The sequence below is a fragment of the Melanostigma gelatinosum genome (assembly GCF_949748355.1).
Source record: "Melanostigma gelatinosum genome assembly, chromosome: 3".
NCBI lineage: Eukaryota > Metazoa > Chordata > Actinopteri > Perciformes > Zoarcidae > Melanostigma > Melanostigma gelatinosum.
Genome location: NC_136636.1, coordinates 22,530,180 through 22,553,797, shown reverse-complemented (window position 1 = coordinate 22,553,797; position 23,618 = coordinate 22,530,180). Strand labels below are relative to the sequence as shown.

At 44.2% G+C, this 23,618-nt stretch overlaps 1 protein-coding gene across 1 annotated transcript in view; it reads right to left on the bottom strand.

Moving 5' to 3' along the window:
• The window catches only part of anks1ab (ankyrin repeat and sterile alpha motif domain containing 1Ab), a gene marked incomplete at its 5' end in the record, with an annotated part of 46,163 nt that overhangs the window by 7,362 nt on the left and 15,183 nt on the right, over positions 1-23,618 (bottom strand). Inside the window, 8 exons of the mRNA XM_079296579.1 lie at positions 19-90; positions 262-399; positions 1,608-1,778; positions 2,439-2,546; positions 5,008-5,154; positions 5,863-5,961; positions 9,874-9,989; positions 17,315-17,387. Of these exons, the coding sequence (XP_079152705.1) occupies positions 19-90; positions 262-399; positions 1,608-1,778; positions 2,439-2,546; positions 5,008-5,154; positions 5,863-5,961; positions 9,874-9,989; positions 17,315-17,387 (924 nt within the window). The remainder of the gene's footprint in view (positions 1-18; positions 91-261; positions 400-1,607; positions 1,779-2,438; positions 2,547-5,007; positions 5,155-5,862; positions 5,962-9,873; positions 9,990-17,314; positions 17,388-23,618) is intronic.

Below are 23,618 nucleotides of genomic sequence, written 5' to 3'. Positions count from 1 at the left end.
CTTTGAAGTAATCCTTACCCTAATTTTAGCACAGGCGTCTTGTGTGGACTCGATGCCTCGTAGATCCCTGATTATCATTGACCCTAGGTACTAGAGAGAGAATCAAAACACACGCTACACGTCAACGACACTACAGGTTGGAAACAAATTGAAACAAAAATCCCAGTCAATCTATTTTATGGAACCACAGGGAGTTCTGTCATGTAAAAAAAGACCAATGCACGTCTGCTGCTATGCTACAGACGGTAAGAAGCGACTTACGGTTGTCTCGTACCCGCAGGAGTCCAGGATGAGCTTCTCAGGCTGGTGGTGCCAGGCGGACACCGTGGCGTAGGTAGCAGACTGGCTCGGCGGCCGGAGGTTCAAACGAGAGTCTTTGTGTCGTTCACTCTGTCTGTCCTGCAGAGATGCAACATCATTGGTTGGTGAAGACAACGAGAGGAAAACACTGCTTACATTCTGGCAGTAAACATATTCATTTGTTCTAAAATGGCAATCGAAATCCTCTAAGTTTTGTAGGGCCGAGATACTTTTCTTCACATACGCACACAAGACATAGTATTTCGTGCATATTCGTATATTAGTATGAAGGCAACGGGAGTCTGCTTGGTCAGCACTTTACTATACAGTAAGTCCTTTTTGATCTGCTGGTATGATCATGAATATTCATGCACATGGTTGGGCCTTTAGGTTAGAGTACAATATACTCCTGACAATAATCCACGAAGAATTTAGGAAAATGAAAAGTATTGATTTTAAGTATGACGGATCCTGAGTGGGCCTTCGCCCTGCGTCAGCAGGGATCGGCTCCAGCTCCGCGTGACCCCGAATAGAATAAGCGGTTCGAGAAAATGCATGAATTGATCCTGAGTGGTGTAGTTGTTCAACATTTCTCTAGTCTGTGGACGCTCCTCTGTGTTTTCTCTTTGACCTCAGTGAGCCAGAAACGAGGCATGCCAATGCATGTGTCATAGTTTAGCCTTTTGCAAAATGGTAAATTTATTTAAAGTTATTCTTGGTTCATTTTCTTGAAGGCGAAAGCAAGAAACTCAGGGAAACACTGAAGAACTGAATTCATGTCAGTCAATGAAAATGCTGCATTCAATTTTTCCCTTGTCAAATATTTCTAAAAACCAGAGCTCCTCAGGAGACCAATGATCATAATGAGTGAGTTAAAATACGCTGAGCGGAGCTGAAGACCACAGTGCTTTCACGTCGTTCATGATGGAGATTTAATGTGCTACAGTAGCTAAAACAATTATGCAAACTATAAACTATGTTATGTTTGAAAACAGGAAGGTAGGGCAGGCCAATAATTCAGCTTTGCTTTTTAACTTTCACTGAAATGTCCTCTGGTTATAATCTAATATTGTTGTGATTATTTGGGTCTGCCCACTAACGTTGAACTCAACCAGTAGGTTTAGTTTTGCATCGCAGCTCCGCGTCTGAGAAATGCGAGTACAGCTCCAGCAACAATGTGACAAGACACCCCGACACATCGAACTTTGTGCAGCGTCGTCCTCCTCTATTATTCAGCTCGTCGCTCGCTTAAGGTACGTTTGATGCTTTCCCAGAAGACGTTAAAAGTGAAAGACGGTGGAACTCACGACAGAGCGCGGCCTCTCACTGTACGAACGCAGAGAAACACTACAGTCTTGGTCAACTCCCCTCCGCCTCCGGTCGGACTCGGTCGAGGGCAGGAGCATGTCCATGGAGCGACTGGTGTACGGGTCCATCTGACTGAGGGGGGATGTGGTCTGGGACAGGAGGTCATGGAACTGCCAAACACACCCAGTCACACAAAAGAACACACACACACACACACACACACACACACACACACACACACACACACACACACACACACACACACACACACACACACACACACACACACACACACACACCACAGATTAAGGATTTGATGGGCTGGTTTCCCTGATCTACATCCAAGCTTAATCCTCCACAAAAGAGCCTCTTCCACAGAGATTCTCAGTTCTTTTCAGCCCGGTTTTAATCTGCCTGGGAAATCAGCCGCAAGTATTTAACTGTTGTGAACATCATGATATTGAAGAATCTCATTCCAAAATTAGACATCGGCTGCTGAAAAAAAAAAAAAAGGATCCATTTTCTCACAAAATGATGTTGGCGTAGAAATAAAGCTTGTCGAGCAACACTGCTTAACTTTCATCCTCAGCTCTGTTTTGATTGTTGTTCAATAAGAAAAGTAAAAGCATTTAATCATCGATCTCTATTGAAATATAGAGCACTATAACAACTATCAAAAAATCATATTTTTACCTTTTATAGGCATCACTGACACTAAATAGGGGTTATATTGAGGCCAAAAGCAGAACAGCCCTTGTAATTGGGCATATTGAGCACACCCAACAACCCAGTTCGGTGAACTGTATCCATTTCTACATCGCAGGTCTCACCATAATCGGGGACAGACGACGGGACTTTGATGGAGCCTCTTCATAGGGCCTCTCTGCTAGAGAGGCAATGATCCTCTTCCTGTGGCCCACGGCACCAATCTTAATAACCTAGAGGGGACAGCATTAGAGATCAATATAAGACGAGAGGTTCCACTGCATTGTCACATCAATAGGATACAGGAATTTATCTAGACGAAGCTAATAGAGATATATCCAAAATACACTGACACAGAGTTAGTGGCACGCTCCGCTCACTGGCAGGCCTCGGCGGGCAAACAGCAATGACTCTCGTCAACAATTCAGCCTCAAGCTGTTTTGCCGTAAGCTTCACGTATAGCACTGTCTCCTTCATGGACACTATGATTCACGATCCATTTTTGGACGTAGTGCTTAACAGAGATTAGAATTTGACGATTTTTGGGACGACAACGAGGTGATATGCAAATATAACCGTGCGACTTTCAAATAACTCGATTACACAGATCCACTTATTTTCACAAATATTACATTTGATTTAATTGACACTATTTTAACACTGCAAGTTCACCTGACACACGTCTCGCTGTCTCTTTTACAAATGCCGTCTGCTTGTTGTGCTAAACCCTCAGAGGAGGAACCATTGGTTCATTTTATGGAGTCAGAACTCATTATCTTCATACTGTACATTTGCATAATTGGCTATTAACATCCATGCTCATCCAGCAAAGGTGGTCGTCGAGTGATTAATGTTACAATCGCAATTATGTAGCTGCTACAAAATATTCCATAACTGGCTCGTACGGCTCTTTGTCTGGAGGCTTCAATTATTTATTCAGTGAGAGTCAGTTGAGGCAACTGGTCTGTAGTCTGGGTTTCTCGTGCTGCTTTCCTTACTCTCGCGTACAGAATCCCAGTGAGACCAGTATGCATGAGGTGTGTGAAATAAGAGAGCATTTTAACAGTAAAAAGAGTCTTGGGACTATCTGGGAATGAAAGGCAGCTCGTAGATCAAATTGATGGTGGATACTAACATGCTGAAGAGGATGTAGGAAATGCTAATAGAAAAAGCCATTCCTGCCAAGATGCTCGCAGGCGGTTCTGCACACTGAAGCAAAGTGAGCTGCGCTCACACCCATCTTCCTGTACTGCATCGCAGGCTGCTGGACACTATCCCTCGCCCACTGCATATACAGTATGTTAGGCTGCTGCATTCCTGCTGCTGCTGCTGGTTTCTGCCATTACTATCTTTGTGTGTATGCACAAACTGATTTTGCATTTACAGCCGTCAAGCACAGGAATACTCGTCCAGCTGAGCTTAAAACTTGCACAGATTAATTATTTTTTCCATGGTGCAAAGAAATGAATGTTGAGCGAACAGTCATTTTATAACCGTGATTCAGGTTTGTAATTGCAATGAATTGTAATTTTATAGTTGTAGTGGATTAATGTGCTGGTCTCGATCTGTTGATGTTTGCTTGCAGTGTGATAGAGACTGTGTAATGTGTCTGCTGGTTGTTCTGTGTGTATGGGAATGAGCTAATAGCTTAAAGGAGCTGTATTTAACATTCTGAACAATAATGACAGAGCAGCAATCAACTATCATATGTAAAGCTGTGGTGGAGTAATGTCTACCTGAGCAGATAATGAAGTCTCTCTCCCTCTATGTGTGTTGTTATCCCAGCTCCTTGCTTTGTTGACATGGCCGGGCCGGCCGCCTCACGCTTTTAGTGCACGTTAGCGCTGTTAGCAACGTTAGCTATAAACTGCCGGCTCGCCATCTACACGCTGAGAGGCAATCGAAAAGCTCCTAATCTCAGATCTTGCACCTTTTAAACAGGCAGAAATCATCTCTTCATTTCATTTTCATTTTGAGAATAATGTTTTTTGTGCATGTTTCTTGCTTAATAAAGACTAATAATACCACTAATAATAATAATCTTATCTACTCATAGAAATGCAGTAATAAGTGTGTCAATTATAAACGCTGTAAACAAGCTCGTCCACTGCTCCTACACTGCCTTCAGAGAGTGCTTATCAACCGTATCAGAGCATCCGTTTGGATTGTCTAGTTGCCCGACAGGCCATGAACATTTATAATGTCTTCATGATTGGTTATTACTGCCGTTTAAAACTTAAAACATAACCTTGTAATGACATCAGACAAAAATGGACTTTTCTTTCTTGTCATTATTATCATAAAATGTAGCACGATTTACAGAAAGACGAAACCAAATGATATACTTCCCTGTCATCAGTCACCATATTGCTCCTTAATTCACATTTTATTGCATAGTTAACTTATAATGACTCAGTGGTATTGAAAATGTTCCTGCTATAGTTTTAAGCAAATGCTTTAATCATCGAGCCCGCTGATATTTCAACATTGCATTTTAAGGAGCTTGTAAACCTCAATTATTATCCATAAATCGAAGTTGTTTTGTGATTAAGGACACCATTCGGTGAGAACTGGTCCAGAATGTCGAAAGACGTTGAGTCCATCAACACTCACGTCTCTCTGTAAGCACGTAACACACTGAAGAATCATCAACATTTGAACTGCACCGGATAAACGTAAGCGACGGCTTCTTACATTGACAATCTCCAGCTCCCACAGGTTCTTAACACACTCCAGTGTGCGGTAGCCACTTGACAGAAAGTTGGGCAGATATTCATGCAGGCCAAGGACGTCCAGCCAGGAGACAAGAGATGTGCTGCCATCACAGCCCAGTGCTTTTACCTAGTGAAGGGAACATGCGAGGGAACAAGCACTGAAACCTTTTGCATTGAGAAAATGGCTTCAACTAGAAATGTACAGTATATATATTTTTCTCCAGTTGTGGATATAATTCTACCTCACTAAAGCTGAACAATGCCGCTGCTGTTTTTAGCCATACTAGCTTGTCCAATACTTTGCTTTATGGCCAAATACCTGCAAAACGAATAACATTGTCTAATAAATGAACTAATAAAATGATAGCATGCTAACAAGCTAAGATGGTGAGTATGGTAAATATGATACCTGCTTCACGAGCATATTAGCATTGTGAGTATATTAGCATGGCTCTAGCTTGGTTTTTGTAACCGTCCACATTCGCAGGGTTGGACACATCATTTTGTCTTTGAATACATTATAAATGTTTTCCTTACTTTGCCAGACTTTTCACCTACAATCCTTGTGCAACCTTTATCATACAGTATAAAGTAGACCAATCCTTATTATCTCATTATCTATTACAAATTGTATTTGTTTGTTGTTAAATCTATAATATCTTTGGTCAAAAAAAGGTTTTTACATCTACTATTTTTTATCAGAAGGTTTTTGATTGAACTCTGATGAACCTCGGGATCTATCCACAAGTATAAGACACGTCTTCCCTTTTCTGTATTATCTATTTGTTTGCTTACCTGCTATTCTTATAAACATGACATTTATGATGTTAAGTACCTTGGGCAAGCTGCGTGCCGCATGGAGGATTTTCTTTCTGTGTCCTGGGTCAGTGATCCCAATGTCTCTGAGATCCTGGTCCTCCATCACGTTACCCCCCTACATCAGCAGAAACAGAAGAGACACACACAAAAAAACGCATTCACACACAGGCGCACACGCAGTCAAACCCGCACACACGTGCACGCAAACATATAAACACAAGCACAAAAACATACACATGCACGGAGACAATACACACAGTAGACATACATCAGTAGAATCCATGAAAATAAATCTGTAATCCGTTACACTGTGCAATAAATTCAATGTCTGGACACACACACACACACACACACACACTGGTATCCAATATTTACACATAGAAGACACTCTAGTGGCATATGACAAATAGATTTGTGTTAACAAAGGCCATGACTCATTCTGCTCTGTAACTACCAGGGCAGCATTGTAGCTGTGCAAACACACTAGTTAATAACATACACACATGCACACACACACACACACACACACACACACATACATAGAAATATGCGCATCTCTGACACAAGCAGTAACAGCAGAGTGGGAGGACAATGAAGTCAAATTAATTGGGCATGGCAAGAGTAATCAATCTGATCTGGTGCGACTCTGGAAGGAACAAAGCCTTCATAACTGCAGCAGCATCTACAGGATCCCTTTGTTGCAGTGTTTCATTGAGGGAAACTCAACCGTCCAAGAGGAAACGAGATTTCACTGCAGTTCGTAACAATTCCTTAATTTAGGGCATAGAAACAATGAAAAAATCGTATTCCGGTTTATAGGCGGGAATAAAGATACAAGGAGAACCTTGAAAATGTGGAGCTAAGCGTTTTTCCCCCCGTGGACTGCTGCAGATTGATCCTTCCTGGCCAAGAATGTTAAAATGTTCTGTGGTCTTTACTCAACCTGCTCTTACTGGATTGGTTTCAGAGCACGACGCAGCAGTTATTCACAGGCCTGTATCATGGTGCAGTTTAGAGATTACTCACTGATCACCCGAATAAAAAGGTCAAAATGAAGCGGGGTCTGATGTAAGGGAGGCCCAAAATAGATTCTCCACTGTTATTAAGACAGTTTGAAGTCTGATGATGCCTCGGGAGACTCTGCAAACATATTACTTCATGCTGGATTTGAAACATGTGACGGGAACATATGGTTCAGTTCTTACATATCTTATGAGCAGCGGTGGTTTGATTTAATCTGACACGACTTGCAGATGTAGCCATGGTAGAAGTCCTTCATCTCACTAAATGCACTCAGTTAATGGGGGGGGGGGGGAATTGTTTTAAAAAAAATCTAATTGTGTTACTTTTTCAAGAGTCAGCTGGCGTAGAAATATTTACGTGTTATAATATATATGTTTCGTTCTACATTATGACGTTGGAGAAAGAGAGGGCTGCAACATCTGGTGCGATATTAATGCAGGGAAGATGCAATGTAAATGCACGATGGGTAAGTTCTAAGGCGGTTCGCACTAGGAAATTGGCCTCATTGCCACATTAGTTTGGACATCGGGGCAACGAAACACAACGCTACAAAAGGAAATAATAAATGTCGTGGAATTACTTGACTGACAATGAATCCCACGAACTAACCCTGATGTCCACACTCAGTTAGATTGATTACATCTGAAGCAAGTGTGGCAGAATCTAAAAGGGCACAATATTAAACATTCACAACGTCTGTCTGACGACACTGACCTTTCCCTTGTTTTCAACCTCCACATCCTTGTAAATATCCACGGGTCATTTGGTAATTTGCCTTGTGAAATTAATGATTTATGCCCTTTGATGCATCAAGTCCAGCAGAGACATTAGCCGTGGCGTGAAGATGAACATAGGAATGCTTAATGACCCGTCTTCCTCAACGCATTACGTCCCGGAAATCTTGATCAACGTGGAATCTTCCAACCCACTAAGACAAGAAGGTTGCTTTGTTTTCTTTCTAACTATACTGTCTAGACATCTGTGAACTAGTGCCGGGCAAATATAACAATATACACTGAGGGACGATGAAATATTTGTATCAACCATTGAAGATTCTGGGATATGTTTAATACTCAGTTCGCTGTCTCTTGAGTATCTCTGGTTGCATTAGGCTATTGTGGGCAATGCAAATCAATAAGCGGGACTGATTTATTTATTTATGTAAATGTTGGATTTACAGAATGTTGGCATCAATTGAATTAAATATCTTTATTTGTCAGGTATTCAATTGACTAGATTAGTGCAATGCCAGCATTTCAATTTTATCGACATACGATTTCACAGTTTCCACAGATCATGGTATATAATCATGGTATATAACTATAGCCACTATATCATGGTATGTCATTTCCTGTCCCCTCTCTCTCATGTCTGCTTATGAAAAAAAGGGCATTAATAAATACCCCAAGAAAAAAACAATTCTTTTAGTTCGTTTTTTAACTCTGTGATCATGAATACAGTACAGTAAATAAACTGTTTTCTGGCGGACAAACTATGTAATAAAGACACAGTTTCAAAATACAACAAACATTTCTTTGGCATTTCTGCACAGCGATGTCTTCCTGCTTATTGTCTGACGTGAACACAATGTCGATACATCTGCATCAAGCTAACATCTGTGGATTTATCAGACAGGACAACGTATTTGTCCGGCTGCTCTACCGTACTCTTTTTACTATGAGCATATATTACGACTATACATACTACTTTAGGTTTGTTGTCACCTCATGAAACAACTACAAATGTGAGCCTGAAGCACTTCATAGTAGGAGCGATCACATGTTCACGAAGACTTCCGTCGTGTTGTGATCTCAGGCCTTACCAGTAAGAAAAACTGATCAGAGAGCAGCAGTCCTCAACAGGAACGCTTTATGAATACAACCACTTTCCCTCCGAGCTTACTGGTCTCACTTAAGCGAGCTCAGCTGTGACAAGCTGATGTAACATATAGCCCATAGTGCTACTGCAGCTCTGTGGCATGAGAAATGCCCGCGTTTACCCTTTGGACCTGACTATTTACAGCGTACGGCCATGTTTTTCAGGTTAACATGGACCCGGGGATTGACAATGTAGTGGTGTTTTCTACAATCATCACCGGCTGAATAGCAAGTCTCCTTGCAATGTTCTCGACAGGAAACATGATAATGCTTTCAGTCAGAATGCGGACGTCGTTTGAGCTGCAGCTGAATGAATTTATCAATATGTAATCTGATGAAGGCGTTTGAAAAATGCAAAACATCCATCCAAAAAGGGGTTTTGATGAATTCCAGAAACTGTCTGATCGTGTTTTAAAAACATTGCAGTTGACGAATCATGTCGCTGTTAATAACTTACTTACTCGTGAAATAATAAATTCGTTACCAAAATAAATGTCTGCATGCAAAAATGTGTAATTAAGCGCTTGAACCCGGGAGTATGCAGCATTTAAAAACAACATTAGCATGCTGTTGCAGTCTAATCACTACATTGTACAACTATTGCAAGCCCAGCTCATAAGCACCACAAGCAGAGCATAACGGGTCGAGGATTCAGTGAGATTTGGCGAGCAACCATGCAACTACAGTGTGTTTCGACCGAGGATTGTTTGTCCAGGTCATCTGATTGTATCTACAAGAGGTCAAGACCACTGACTGTAAATAAGAAGATTGAATATAAGGGGGAGGAGGAGGTGGCTGCAAAATTGTACAGTATATGAGAGGGAATGTTGGGGGAAAGTTAATGGGTTTTGGTCGTCATTTATCTTTCTGTTGGCGACAGCCCATATTCTTCATAGGGATTCAGTGCGGGTCCATAAATCTTTGCAGGGTCATGCATTGCAGAGGAGATGAAGAGGAGTTATGAGGGAGGGGGAGAGCGGAAAAGGTGGAAGGGAGAGAAACGGTGCAGGGGGGGAGAGAGCCGAGTGGTGACATCAAAAGACAAACGCGGCTAGGTTGGCACGGGGAGAGGCATAGTGATGTGAAGTGCAACGGACCCCTGGGATGACGTGCTGCAGGTGACTCACCATGAATCGTAGGTCGTCGAAGCCATTGAGCAGGAACTTGCTCTCGTACTGCGGCAGCCCCACGTGCTCCAGCCACTCTCCGACCGGCTGGTCCAGGGCTTTACCACAGGCCCCATCTGCCGAGAGAGGGAAGCGCTTCAGCAGGGAGAAGCCGTTCAGCCGGTAGCAGCGGCACTCAGAGGACGACACATGGCATTGCCACATCATCCTCGGCCAGCAGAGGCAGAGCCGAGTGCAGCAGCACCGGGCGGGGTGGGGGGGAGACAGGGTCCAGGCCGGGGGTGAGGGGCTCCCAGAGTACGGGTGGGGGCCCAGCTAATCAAACACAGGAGGAGGGTAGGAAGTGCTGCGGGCCCAGCTCAAGCCCTGCAGCGGACTGACTAGGCTAATATACACCCACTGGTGTTAGTGTGGCTGACTGAGAATGTCAGGCGAGGGTGGAGGTAGTGCAGGGAAGGAAGCCCATCTGAAGCTTGGTATAGTTAGTGATGTTGGACTGAGCCACGATGGCATCTTCCAACAAACAGGGTTCACAAAACATTCCTTTAGTGAGCAGATGAACGAGTGTAAGAACAAGTGCCGAGCTAGTCCAAAGACATAACAGTTCTGAAACACTACAAGTCAACAGACTCCCGGTAAATACATTTCAGGCTGAGGGAAAATGGGAACATCTATCACTAAATCACACATTTTCAAACATCACACATTATTTACCATGCTAAACCTATCCCCGTCATTTTGTACTATCAGAAATGACTCCATCAGGGTGTAACACAGACATATTCAGTTCCCCCACAATAGATTTGTCACTGTTTTCAACACATACTTGTAAAGCTCTGGCTGAGTCCCATGGCTTCATTGGTCAATCTCTTTGAGAGCTAGGTAGCAGCATTCTAAAGTACTGTTGAGGTACTCTTGTTATAATTCTTTTTTTTATTTTTTATCAAGGAATACACATTTGCTTAAATCATTGTTCGCCTTTACTCCAGAGCCACAAGGAGTACGGTCAGGTCGACATATTGTAAATCCTACATAAAAAAATAAAAACACGTTGGCTTAGGATTTCCAGTGTGCTGACTCCAAGCTCCTCAATTCATAATCAAATCCAAATATAGATTCCTTGATAAAGCTCCTGGTAATGGGAAAAGGCTCGGTGTCCTTGGTGGTGCCGGTGCTGCCCAGCATTCACAGTCCTCAGCAGGCTGCTGGCTGCGCGGCTCCGCCAGAGAACGTGCTTCTCATCTCTCAAAGCAGTAAATCCAGGTTCGATCCGACAGACAGCAGGTGAGAGACTCTTGACTCTGAAGCCAGGATCACTTAAGCTATATAGCTCCTTCCTGAGGCAGGCGCCCAACCAACCACCCCCCACGCTCCCACCCCAGCCCACCTGGTTCTTCTCCTCGCTGGGTAAGAGCTCGCAGCCTCTGTGCTCAGGGCAGAGGTTTGCTGCATCCCCTGCCTGTCTGAGACATGCAGGCAGTCAGAGCAGCTGCTCCCGGCTCACACACGCCACCCCCTCACTGCCCACAGGGCATAACGTCCTGACGCCCGGCTACTTCTGCACAGGGGACCAAAGAAACTGCCTCAGCCTCAGCCACTGCTGCCACGTCCTTCCCACATCCACGACAGGCAAGAGACTCAGATCATCTCCCCTTCTCATCCAACCAAATCCCTCAAGCGCTTCTTTTTAACTCCCCCCCCCCCATCTCGTCTCTCTCTGCTTTCTTTCCCTCGCTCCAGATCTCACAGCCCCATTCCCATACTGTGTGATCACACTGCAGGGCTGCCGTATGCTGCCTGATGAAGTGGGGTGCTGCTCCACGTAACAGCCTCTCTCTCTCCCTCGCTCTCCCACTATATCAATTCCCCTCCCTCCCTCTCTCTCTTTCTCTCCCTCTCTCCCTCACTCCGTCTCGCTCCCTGCCTCTCATCCTCAAACACACCGAAGCAAACACACACACACACACACACACACACTCTATTTATCTCTCTGTGTTGTCTGTCTCTCTACCCCTCTCCCCTTCTATCTCGCTCCCATTTCTTTCACATACAAATGCACACACACTAGCTCTTCTCCGTCTGTCTCTCTCTAACCTTATCCTCTCTCCCCCCCCCCCCCCCCACTGCACTGATGAGAATTGCAGAGGCACCCTGATCTTGCCAGTGCAGAACTGATACCACCATCAGAGGCAAAGAGCAAGCACAGAAAGCCTCAAAGATCACAGTCTGTCTCTGCCAAGAATGACTAGAATGTAAAGGGATGACGAAGACCCGATCCGGCCCAGTCCTTAAGGCTAACATGGGATAATGAAACAAAGAGCCTCATCAAGCCCCCGCTTATTAGCGGATGGCTTTAATTCATTTACATCTTACTTTGATGATAGGACAAGGGGGGTGGGGGGGGCAGCATTGACTTAAGACAGGAGAACAGAAGACGAGAAGAGACGCACTTTCAAGTCCTGTCTCTTCTTCATCTCAGTCATACACCAGGAGGCACATTCCATTATGTACTTCCAGATGCTCACTTCATATTGCACATTTTTTGAGAGACAGCGAGATCCTTCTTGTGGCACTGGCACCTCTGTGTCACTCAGCGTCAGTCTGTGTCACTCAGCGTCACTCAGTGTCACTCAGTGTCACTCTGTGTCACTCAGCGTCACTCAGCGTCAGTCTGTGTCACTCAGTGTCACTCAGCGTCACTCTGTGTCACTCAGCGTCACTCAGCGTCAGTCTGTGTCACTCAGCGTCACTCTGTGTCACTCAGCGTCACTCAGCATCACTCAGCGTCAGTCTGTGTCACTCAGTGTCACTCAGCGTCACTCTGTGTCACTCTGTGTCACTCAGCGTCACTCAGCATCACTCAGCGTCAGTCTGTGTCACTCAGTGTCACTCAGCGTCACTCTGTGTTACTCAGCGTCACTCAGCATCACTCAGCGTCAGTCTGTGTCACTCAGTGTCACTCAGCGTCACTCTGTGTCACTCAGCGTCAGTCTGTGTCACTCAGTGTCACTCAGCGTCACTCTGTGGTACTCAGCGTCAGTCTGCGTCACTCAGCGTCACTCAGCGGCAGTCTGTGTCACTCAGCGTCACTCTGTGGTAATCAGCGTCAGTCTGTGTCACTCAGCGTCAGTCAGCGGCAGTCTGTGTCACTCAGCGTCACTCAGCGTCACTCTGCGGCACTCTCTGGCACTCTCTGGCAGCTTTTGGCACCTACTGACATACATATACATATAAGCAGAGGAAGAGTGAAGATATATTTCAAACATGTATTTTTGGATTGGACATTTTATGGGTTTTAATTTTAATTTTATATATATATGCAAAATCATACTGAAATAAAATGAATGAGAAACAAAAAAGTACAACGTACCTACTCTAAGGATGCATACAGAGAACAGGGGGCTCCGGTGACTCAACTAAAATCATAAAACTGATTTATGGAAGCTGATCTGTCCTAACAACAATGGGTGTTCTCAGGAAATGTCTCAGGAAATGTGGCTCCGCCCCCTCAGCTCCGCAGCTTCTTGACTGGTCCCGAACTATGCTCGCCTGCCACAGCTGACTCTTTCTGCTGAACTGCTGCTGAGTGACGCTGAGTGACACAGAGTGACGCTGAGTGACGCTGAGTGCCACAGAGTGACGCTGAGTGCCACAGAGGTGCCACAAGAAGGATCTCGGCCCTGCACCATTTTTTAGAGCATAACAGAGGCTTCTTACGGGGAAAAAAAAAGCCTGGATAAACAAGTGAGATAATATAAGAGATAGATTTGGGGTAAGGCTTTACCAGAGTCTACACAGGAAGTTGTAGACTTTAAGCACCCACCTATGCAGGGCTGCTCACTGTGTCCATCACGGGTGTTATCTGGATACAGCTGAAGGCAGAGCGTAATTACGCAGGCTTTCAAGCTGCGAGCAATCACCTCACACATTCCCAGATGGGTAGTCAGCCCGTCAGTGAGGCAGTCAGGGCAAGGAGAAGCGGTGCCAACTGAGGGAAGCAAAGTGAAGGGCTATTGATCGAGCCTCCTCCGTAATTGGCTCAGGCGTTAACGATCAGGTAAAAGGCCACGTCAGGTCTCCGTGACCCGTCAGTCATACACGAGGACCAGCGCTCTTCATTTGTTATCAGAGAGAGGAGCTGCTGTCAGATTTGCCCTGAGTGAGGAGAAAGATGATGGAAGGAGGGAACGAGCGAGACAGGGAGAGGGAGAGAATGAGCAGGAGACAGATAAGAGACAGAGAAAGACGAGGAGGTGATGAAACATGAGAGCGAGATAAGATGGTAAGAAGGATTGAAGCGGACTAATTATGACTAACCAGATCCCACAACTCCTCCTTCTTTACTCTTTCCTCCCGAGCCTCATGCCAAAGTCAGCTCTTACACCACGATATCCAGACAAAGACTGTTAAAAATACCCGCCACCCCATCCAATTACTTCCATTAATTTGGGACATCAACACCTCCCACGGTAGTCAGACCTAATTACTGACTGACAGAGTATCCAATGCTCCTCCACTCTCTTATCCCCTGTTAAACAGACCAAGCTGTCAAAGCTATCCAAGTGGGTTTGTGTACCGTTTGAGCCCTGCTACTTCTAGATGTGGCTCCAAGGAGCGCCCAGCCTTATTTACAGAGGTTGAGGTCGTTGAGGTCGAGGTTGTGCCGAGATAAAGCCGTGCCTCTTCATCAGAGCAGGAGAAAAGCACTAGCTCCTTGTCAACACACCCAAGCAGTGGAGAAAATGAGCCACACAGCTGAATTAATTCAGGGAAACTAAAGGCGGACTCTTCCTTTGGATGTCTGAGCGTGCCTGTACACAAAACGAGCCGATGCCTCCTGTGCGCTGTTAGCCGAGCTCTCTCTCTCTCTCCGCTCCCTCTCTCTTTTTAAGCTCATTTACTCAGTGCTCTGTTAGCACACAATCGAGGCACCCGTGATGGACACACAACACAAACAACGTCATGCTGATGTGTGCAGAATGGCACAGAAATCGCAGGGCCGGTTTACAAAAACACAGCCACAGAAATCAGACGTTCAGAATTCATCCTTCTGGAAGATGAATTGGTCGTCCTTGGCTCTTGATATGAGAGGGAGAGCACACTAGGAAAAGGTGTATGGAAAGAGAATACACTGAAACAGGGATGAGGTTTTTCACAGTTCTGTCACAATAAAAAGATAAAGGTGGAATGTAGAGGGATAATTTAGGTTTCCATCTTTGTGTAATCTCCCTTATCTCCTTCTCCTTCCCCCTCCTCTCCCTCCCTCTCCTGGCGATGACGCTGAACTGTACCTGTTTGTTCTCTTTCGTTACATTGTGAAGAATTGTGCACGATCTCAGATTAAAACTGCATCTGCAACTGCATGACTCAGCTGAATCTGGGACACTTTCTGCATGCTGTTCTTCAGACAAGGGCTATAAATAGCACACGCCTATGTGTAGAAGAACAAAAAAAGAAACAACATATTTCCTCTTATGTAATGTACAATAACCTCAGGCCTTAATTGGTAGGATAGCAATTAGTCTAACAATGCTCGGGTGTGCTGGAAGTAAAATCATTAATGAACACTGCAATAGAAACCAGCTTTGCTTTAGGATTGCTTTGCTAATATGAATCTCCTCTTGGTTATTCTTACTGCAATTATCCTTTTAGAGTTACAGTTATTTTAATGTGTATTTGATCATGTTTAGTTGTTTATTCATTTGCTTCCCTTCTCGTTGCACATGTATTTCAGTAATCTAACGCGTTTAAATTGTCTACACTTTTCTTTTTTTATCATAAGGCACACTGAGCTGCATTTTGTTTCTGAAAGATGTTTGATAGTTATTAACTCTGCCAGAGAGGTAATGTTTTCGGTTCGGTTTGTCTGTCTCTCTGTCTGTCAGCAGGATTACGGAGAAACTACTGGCCCGGTTGTTGAAGAGTGAAGCATGGGCAAAAGAATATTCCAATAAAGGTTGGAGCGGATCCGAATCACGGGATGGATACACAAATTGTTTTTCACTTTTGTGAAAATGCGAGCGCCCTTCTAATTTAAAATAAAAAGAACATTAAAAAGAAGAGAGTTGATTGAAGGAGTAGAAGTCCTTGGCATTTTGTAGACTCAGCATTTAGTTTAATTGGTTGAGCAGGTCAAACTATTACTTTCCTTTTATGAATAATTGTAGAGTATTGCCATTTTAACGGCTTGCTTTGTAATGGGCTGACAGGAAGAAGTGATGTCAGATGTAATATAATTACACCACACACTGACACGAGTATGGTTAAATGGTGGTGCGGCAGTAAAAGCCTTAATTCTCCTAATACAAATGTAATTTCTTCTCTACTTTTCTGAATCCTTGCTTTGAATCCTTTTATCACCACCACATATTTTACCGTTTCCGTCTTTCAGCTCGGGCGGTGTTCCACCTTGCAGTGGTCAGCAGATTGCTAATCCGTGAAACATACGCCGCATAACGAATGGAAATTATCTGCAGAAGAAACATTCCTTTCTTAGTCCCACGGTGGGGAAATCGTTCTCTGCATTTGCCCCATCCCTGTATATATAGGGAGCAGTGGGCTGCCAGTGACAGGTGCCCGGGGAGCAGTTAGGGGTACAGCGTCTTGCTCAGGGACACTTCGACACAGGACACGGTGCAGCCGAGGATCGAACCGGTGACCTTTCGGTTGGCGGACAACCCTCTCTACCCCGTAAGCCACGGTCAGTTAATAAACCTGACTTCTAAAAGGCAGTCCCGTGCATACCCAGAGGAGCTGTTACACAATGCTGTATGATGAAAGCACCTTATGGCAGAGTCTCTGAGAGAGGTAGGTTTACACTGCATCACCTCAGGAGGGTTATCGAAACAGACTGAGCTGATGCCAGCTGGCTTCTCCCGCTGAACCGCCTGAAGGACACTTGATGAAGCATCCTGTCAATTCAAGCCCGACTGAGATATACAGTAACTCCAGAAAAGAAAAAATATGACAGTGAGGGGAATTTTGAATTTGATTTCCCACAAAGTGGAAACCTTGCGTATAACAAGTACCAACAATGTGCCAAACAAGTGTCTCCTTGAATCTCTGTGACTTATAAGGACAAATAAAAACCTCCCCTCCTTCCTCTCTGAAGCTGTGTTTGAATACTGAATAGCAGCTCGTAGAAAGCTGTTCACAAATCAGTTAAAGGGTGGGAGAAGTGTGGTTGCTGCTAACATAATTCCCGCCCAATAAACTCTACAGAGTTATCATGAATGCAGCAACAAGAGCTTTATTAAGAGCTTTATAAATGGTTAATGAATACGACTCACTCAATCCCCAGACCCAGTTGTCATTTTTGAGTTAACCAACGAATAAATTGCACACCACATAGTCATATCTCTGGAAGAAAAATATAACTCAAGTCAGCATGAATGAAAAAAGGTCTATCACCGTGAAAAGATAAAAGGTGGTGAGGCGTTACCTGAGCTTGGGGCGGGCTGTTTCTTTTTGGATGTTTCAATGCCTGCTCCAATCAAGTTCATGATCTTCTCAATCTGTTGAAGAGAAGAAGGATGAAACATCGGGGAAATGTCAATTACGAATCCACCATCAGCCAAACCAATTAGAAAGCAGGAACACTGAAGGACTGGCACTGGGTGAGGAGGCATGAGGACAAACTGCTGCTGCTGGGAGTACTGGAGTGGAGGCGGGCAGTTTTGCAATGATGGATTACAAGCAACAGTCCGACGTCAATGACCAACCCACGACTCAGCAGAAGCACAGCGAGGTGATGAGGGGAATTACGATCGGGAAGCTTTTGAAACTCCAAACTATTGAGGCCCGTTAGGCCGCGTAGAGCCGAGTCCGTACAGCGCACAAACTAACCCTCCAGAGATTCAGATCTGTTGCTGGCTGTTTCTTTGTGAGTATTTGATTGCCCTCTCAGACCTGTATTATTTAACCTTCACAGAAGGAAGGCAACAGCTGACTGCAAGGTTAAGTGAGCACAATGCAGGAGATTACAGAGCAACTCAGAGAAGAGTTGTTTAGTTGCTTAGAGATGAAAAAAATGTTTATTTAAGTCATCTCAGGCTTTCCAGGAGAGCCAAAATACATTTCCAGGTTGTTTGCTGTTGTTTATCTGCTGGATAACTGAACAAGTAACTCAAGTTCCAGCAAAGTGCTTTCGGAACTAGATGCAGTGGGTTATGAAAAGCGGTCAGGAAATATAAGTAGGACAACAAATGGGCTTTAGTTTTATCTTCATCCAGAGAAAATCTAACGACCTGCATCTATAAAGCTCGCTAATTAACACTTTACATATGTATCTCATCTGATTTATGCAGACAAAAAACAAACCACTTGTGCTTTTGTCGAGGGTTGGGCGGGTTGCCTGTCAAACTCATGGTGACGACAGGAAGTCACACTGTCGAGTCAACAAATTGCCCTTCACACAACCGCCATGTAAAAACCACAAATTGTCATTTTCACTCTTTGTTTTTGTTGTAATGTGACTTAAACAATGTAGCCAGGAGTCGCAAATTTCATGAATGTTTGACATCACTCTTCATATGCTAATCCTGCCAGCTGCCTCAAATTGAACGAGCAGATAAGCGAGTGGTAGCAATCTTCTCATCTAATTCTCAAACACCAAAGTGAACAAGCAACTAAAACAAACACTCTGGGATTGATCAAATGTCCTGCATATTTGAATCATCACTTATCGCAGTTTGTCCACAGAAACCACACTACTTGCTGACACTTCATGCTTCAAGGACAACGGGACGATCATGCACGAATGTACCATTCACTCCAGAGAACACACTTTACATATTATTATCATTTTATAGTCTTTGACTGTTGTAGAAGAGAGGATATCAGCAAGAAGTTATTTTGACAATTTTAAACGAGGCAATTAGCAGGCTGGAGTCACCTAAAATGTCATGTGCAAGCTAGTGCAGATCTAAATTTAGAATCACTAGACTAGTCTATTCACAATCTGCCATGAAGATTTTTGTGAGCCTGAAAAGCTGATTCTGCTTCCACAAGTGACACCAGAGACACAGCCAGGCTTATTTGATGCTATATTTAGTGTTTGAAAAAGCCATATGCACTTCGCTAGTGGCATCAACACTGTGGAAAAAGCCTTGATTCATTTGGAAGTCAGGCACGTGGGACTGTAAGAAATTTGAGCAAAAACAGGGGTGGTTAGTAGATATAATAGTGTTTAATAATTCATAATTAAGATTCATAATTAGTCATAATCATAAGGGTTTTGGGGATGCATAATTAAGATAAACATAAAGTGTTGTAGGATTATAGAAGGGAGTAAGTCATAACTGACAGGATTTGAATGTGTTTGTTGCAGGTAGAGCGAGATGTGAAGACAGGCGTTTACTGAGGTGTGAGAGTAGGCAGCCAATAAAAATTGAGATAGATGCAAGGGGAGGAGTCGCGAATGAATATGAGGGAGGGATATAGGCAAGCGTTTTTTCTCTTCTGTTACGTAGCTGTCCTGGGGAAGACGTGTTCTCCTGGGACGGGGAAGAGTTTTTTTCCAAAGGGGGTTAATTGTTTAATATTTCAAAGATTCATGTACACCATTGCATAACTGTAATTGCAACAGCAGGATTAAAATCCTTTCTGACGGTAAACCAGTTTCGGTAACGTTTTTAGCGCCGTGTGCCTGAAAAGCTATCAGGACCACGTGTGCTGGCCTGCTGCACGCTCCTCGAGAGGAGTTTTTCCTCAACAAATTTGGCGACCGCGGCAGGACATCTTGCGGGACGAGACACGCATGCGGACGGCATCGGTCACCTACATCTCCAAGGCGCCAATAAAAGGTAAGAACAGCACCTAACGAAGTCTGTCTAGGTAGTTTTAGGACAATTTATTTGGAGATGTGGCCGACCGGTGTTTGCCCTGCTAACGTGCCTTTGTTCTGTGAGGAGGAGGTGTGAAAATAAAAGGCGCGTGTGTGAGCAGGCCGTTTTGAGCTGAGTGAGTTGCAGTTTGCAGTGAGAGTATATTTGTAGAATGCATTAAAGGGACAAGTCCAGTGTATACAGAGGATCCTAAGAATAAAGAAATTAAAGGCAGACAGCGCTGTAATTAAATCATCACATTGGTATCAAGCAGCTGTTAGCTAAAGCGGACTAAGGTTGCACATACTGAGAGACCTCTGGCTCGGTGGGTGCAATTTTGGGTTTGTGCTGATAACTAGTTCAAATAGCAGGTATGTAGCTTGGCGGACTGAAATATTGTGGCATTCCGGCCTAGGCGTGCAACCCTTTGCGGGTCTCGTTCATGAATTTTCAGGTCTTGAAACATACGCTGTTTAGAGAAGCTAGGCTAGCGGGAGTTAGCTTCTGAGGCTGCGGTTCCTGGAAGTCACTCTTGCTGCTTTGGCCGTGTATAAATAGTGGATCGTGTGGTTGATTCAGAAGACGTAGAATAATGGGCTTTGGCGGTGCTAGGCGGACTGGGCGAGTGGTGTGACACTGGAAGTTTCTAACTCGTGATCAAACGTAACAATGACCTCAGGTCTGGAGGAGCTAATAGCCTGTTAACCGGAGATTTAAGGTATAATAAAACCGGACAATAAGTCCAATAATACGTGTGACTAGTCTGTGTTTTAGCAGCGTGGAAATACGTTTAAAAATGATGAATAACATTGCATGATCTGTGGCAGCTGTAAGAGGAGCTAACGTTAGCTACGACGTAGCTCCGGGCTTATTGTACTGTGTATGAAAAATAAAAGTGCTTGTAAAGAAAATAACTGATGGATTGTGAGAGGAGACAGAAGGCGTATGAGTGAAAATAAAGTGTGGGATTTTGGTGAAACTTGTGTGTGCGTATGCTCTATTAGAAGCTCCGTTTTTGCTGTTAGCATTTCCGTTAGCATATTCCGTTAGCATTTCCGTTAGTATATTTGCTGGCAAAGGCTGAATGTAAACAGGAAGGTAGATAAAACGTAGAAGAAGAAAACGCCAGAAAGCAACTCCACCAACTAGTGGCCAGGAGGAGTAACTAATAATAATAAACCTAGTGTTTCGAATCTGTCATTACATTAGTACTAAAACAGGCTGACATCTGGTGGCTTAGAGAGACAATCACAGCATAGTTTTATGCCACCCAGTGGCTTCCTAGATAAATTACACAAAACAGTCTTAGAGATTCATTGTCCATGACCTTTGAGCTTACATCCTGACTTTAGTTTTAATTAAGCATTATAACTTTAGTTGTTGACTTTGGTTTTAATTCAGCATTTTAACAAAGATTAATGGTTTCAGTTGTGCTCCTTCAATTCTTGAACTTAATAGTGATTCAGTAGTAAATGTGATTTATTATTGTGCTGTGTGGTGTTGCTGAGGTGTCAATGATTGCAGTGTGAATTGTAATTGTAGTTTGACTTACATTGGCTTTGCTGTTTGAATGTTTTGAATACAGTTATTGAATTTGGATTTTGATATTGATAATTTTTAATTGCTTTAGTAATTGATTAATTATTAATTTTTAATTTCATTTTAATTTCGATTTTAAATTTGATTTGGAATCTTAATCTTAATTGATTTTTTTTATTGATTAATTATTGATTTTTTAATTAAGCGTAATTTTGATTTTAAACCTTTTGAATTCGAATTAGGATCTGATTTTGATTCTGATTTAGGTGTTGCATTTGTTTAAGAGTTCTAGCTTCAATTTTGGTTCAAAATTTCTTCACGTATCCCGTCTTGACTAATTTTGGTACATTTACTAATTTACGCAGTTCCGAAGAATCGACTTTGACGGGGACGGTGCTACGACGGGTGAGTGAACGTTGAGCTCACCTAGGAGATAGAATGGCCGTCTTAACTGCTCAGGAAATGTTGGGAAGAGCCAGAGAAAGGATGGAGGACCAAACGGTGCCCAAAGAGAGGGGAAAGGAATGGGAGAGGATGAGAAAATATCTGAAGAAGTGGCAGAGGAACGGGTGGTTTCCAACGGTGACGGCACCCACGGCTGAACACAGATGTAAAGTGTGGAGAGAAGCTGCGAAGGCTAGGAACAACGCTGTTGCAGATCATGTGGGAGCCAGTCGCCTGAACAAATTAGGTAGGAGCAGGGCCCGCAATATGGAAGAAAAGAGGTGTGCAGATACCAAGCGTCTGCTCACGTACTGGAAGGCGGTCGACCCGAACACCCTTCCAGATGCAGTAGGACTACCTGAGGTCCTGAAGGAGACTGGCTTCAAATCCACCACCACTCCCAGACCTGACACCCCTGGCAACACACCAGTATACCCGTCAGTGCTGACAGAAGCACATGGACAGACTGGGCTTTCCTCACCTCCCCCGCCATATGTGAAAGTGAAGAGAACAATCTATCCCTCAATCCAAGCACCTATCTACAGAGTCAAAGGGGGAACATTGGATATGGAAGAGGAGAGTGAAGAGGGAAGCAGGTCTGGGAACGAGCTTGAAGACATCAGCCCACAGACTGACAGTACAGGAGTGACGGTAAGTACTCCAGAGAGTTGCCATGACCAGCGAGGGGCAATGGGGGGCAGAGTTGAAGGAGAGACCTCAGGGCCCTTCGGTGATATCCAAGCTCCAGAGATGTTGCCCCTGGAACAACGTCATGAAAGGGTGGACAAACAGCTTATCTGGGACCTAGAGTGGTCAAGAAACCATCAAGAATTGACATCAGGCAAGAAAGGAAGACAGGAAAAAAGTGAAGAGGAAAAGGAAGGGAATCTGAGGATGGGTGAGTATAAAGCAAAAGGTTACTTGTTCCTCACCCCCGAGAACAGACGGACAGCAATCACCAGTGGCGATGAAGACACTGATGAGGACAGAAGAAAGAGAGTAGAAGGAGAAGATGGAGGTCGCTCACCTGCCAGACGATCCAGTAGGAACAGGAGGCAACCAGAGCGCTATGGAGATCATATCTATCCTGTAAGAGGTGAGATGACACCATTAGCCCATACCCAACAGTACCCCCTGCTGGTAAAATCCAACAGACAAGCTGAGTTTGTGCCATGGGGACATCGAGACATGGACGCACTGGAAAAGGCGTTGCCACCGCTGGCCGGTGGAGCCAATCCGTGGATCCGTGTCTTTGAAAAACTCACAGCAGCTGATAAATTGGCATTGGGAGACATCCGTGCCATGATAATCCGAACAGAAGGAACAGCCCAACTGAATATTTTGGAAGTAAGTACAGGAACGACCAATAGGGGGGATGAAACCTCATTTGACAACTTCCGAGGAGTTTTCTGGTCAGCAATGAGGGGCATCTGGGCCACAAAACCCAATATGAACTCTCTTTCTGGACTGAAGATAAAATCAGAGGAAGAGACACATCAGTATCTGAAAAGAGCTGAAGTAGAGTGGTTTATGGCCACAGGAGGGAGACATGACAGCGATGAGGCCACCACTGTTGTATGGCGGCACACTGTACAGCAGGGCCTGCCCCCAACAGTACAAACAGCGCTGCGTGGAGTAGTGGGATTGAGTAACATGACTGATGCCATGTGGAGAGAACACCTTACTCACTACACCCAAAGGCATCTAGCGGAGGAGACAAGTGGAGAAGATGACATAAAGAAAATGACGCAGCGACTGTTGAAACTTCAACTAGCAGAGGCAGACAGAGAACTCAATAAAAAAGTTCAGGCCAAGAAACAGATGATAGCAGCAGAAGCCCAGCAGCCACCAACTCCAGCAGTGCCAGCCCCCATGGTGGAGTACTACCAGCCTCCGCCCTATAGAGGCAGAGGACGTGCACGTGCATCCAACAGAGGC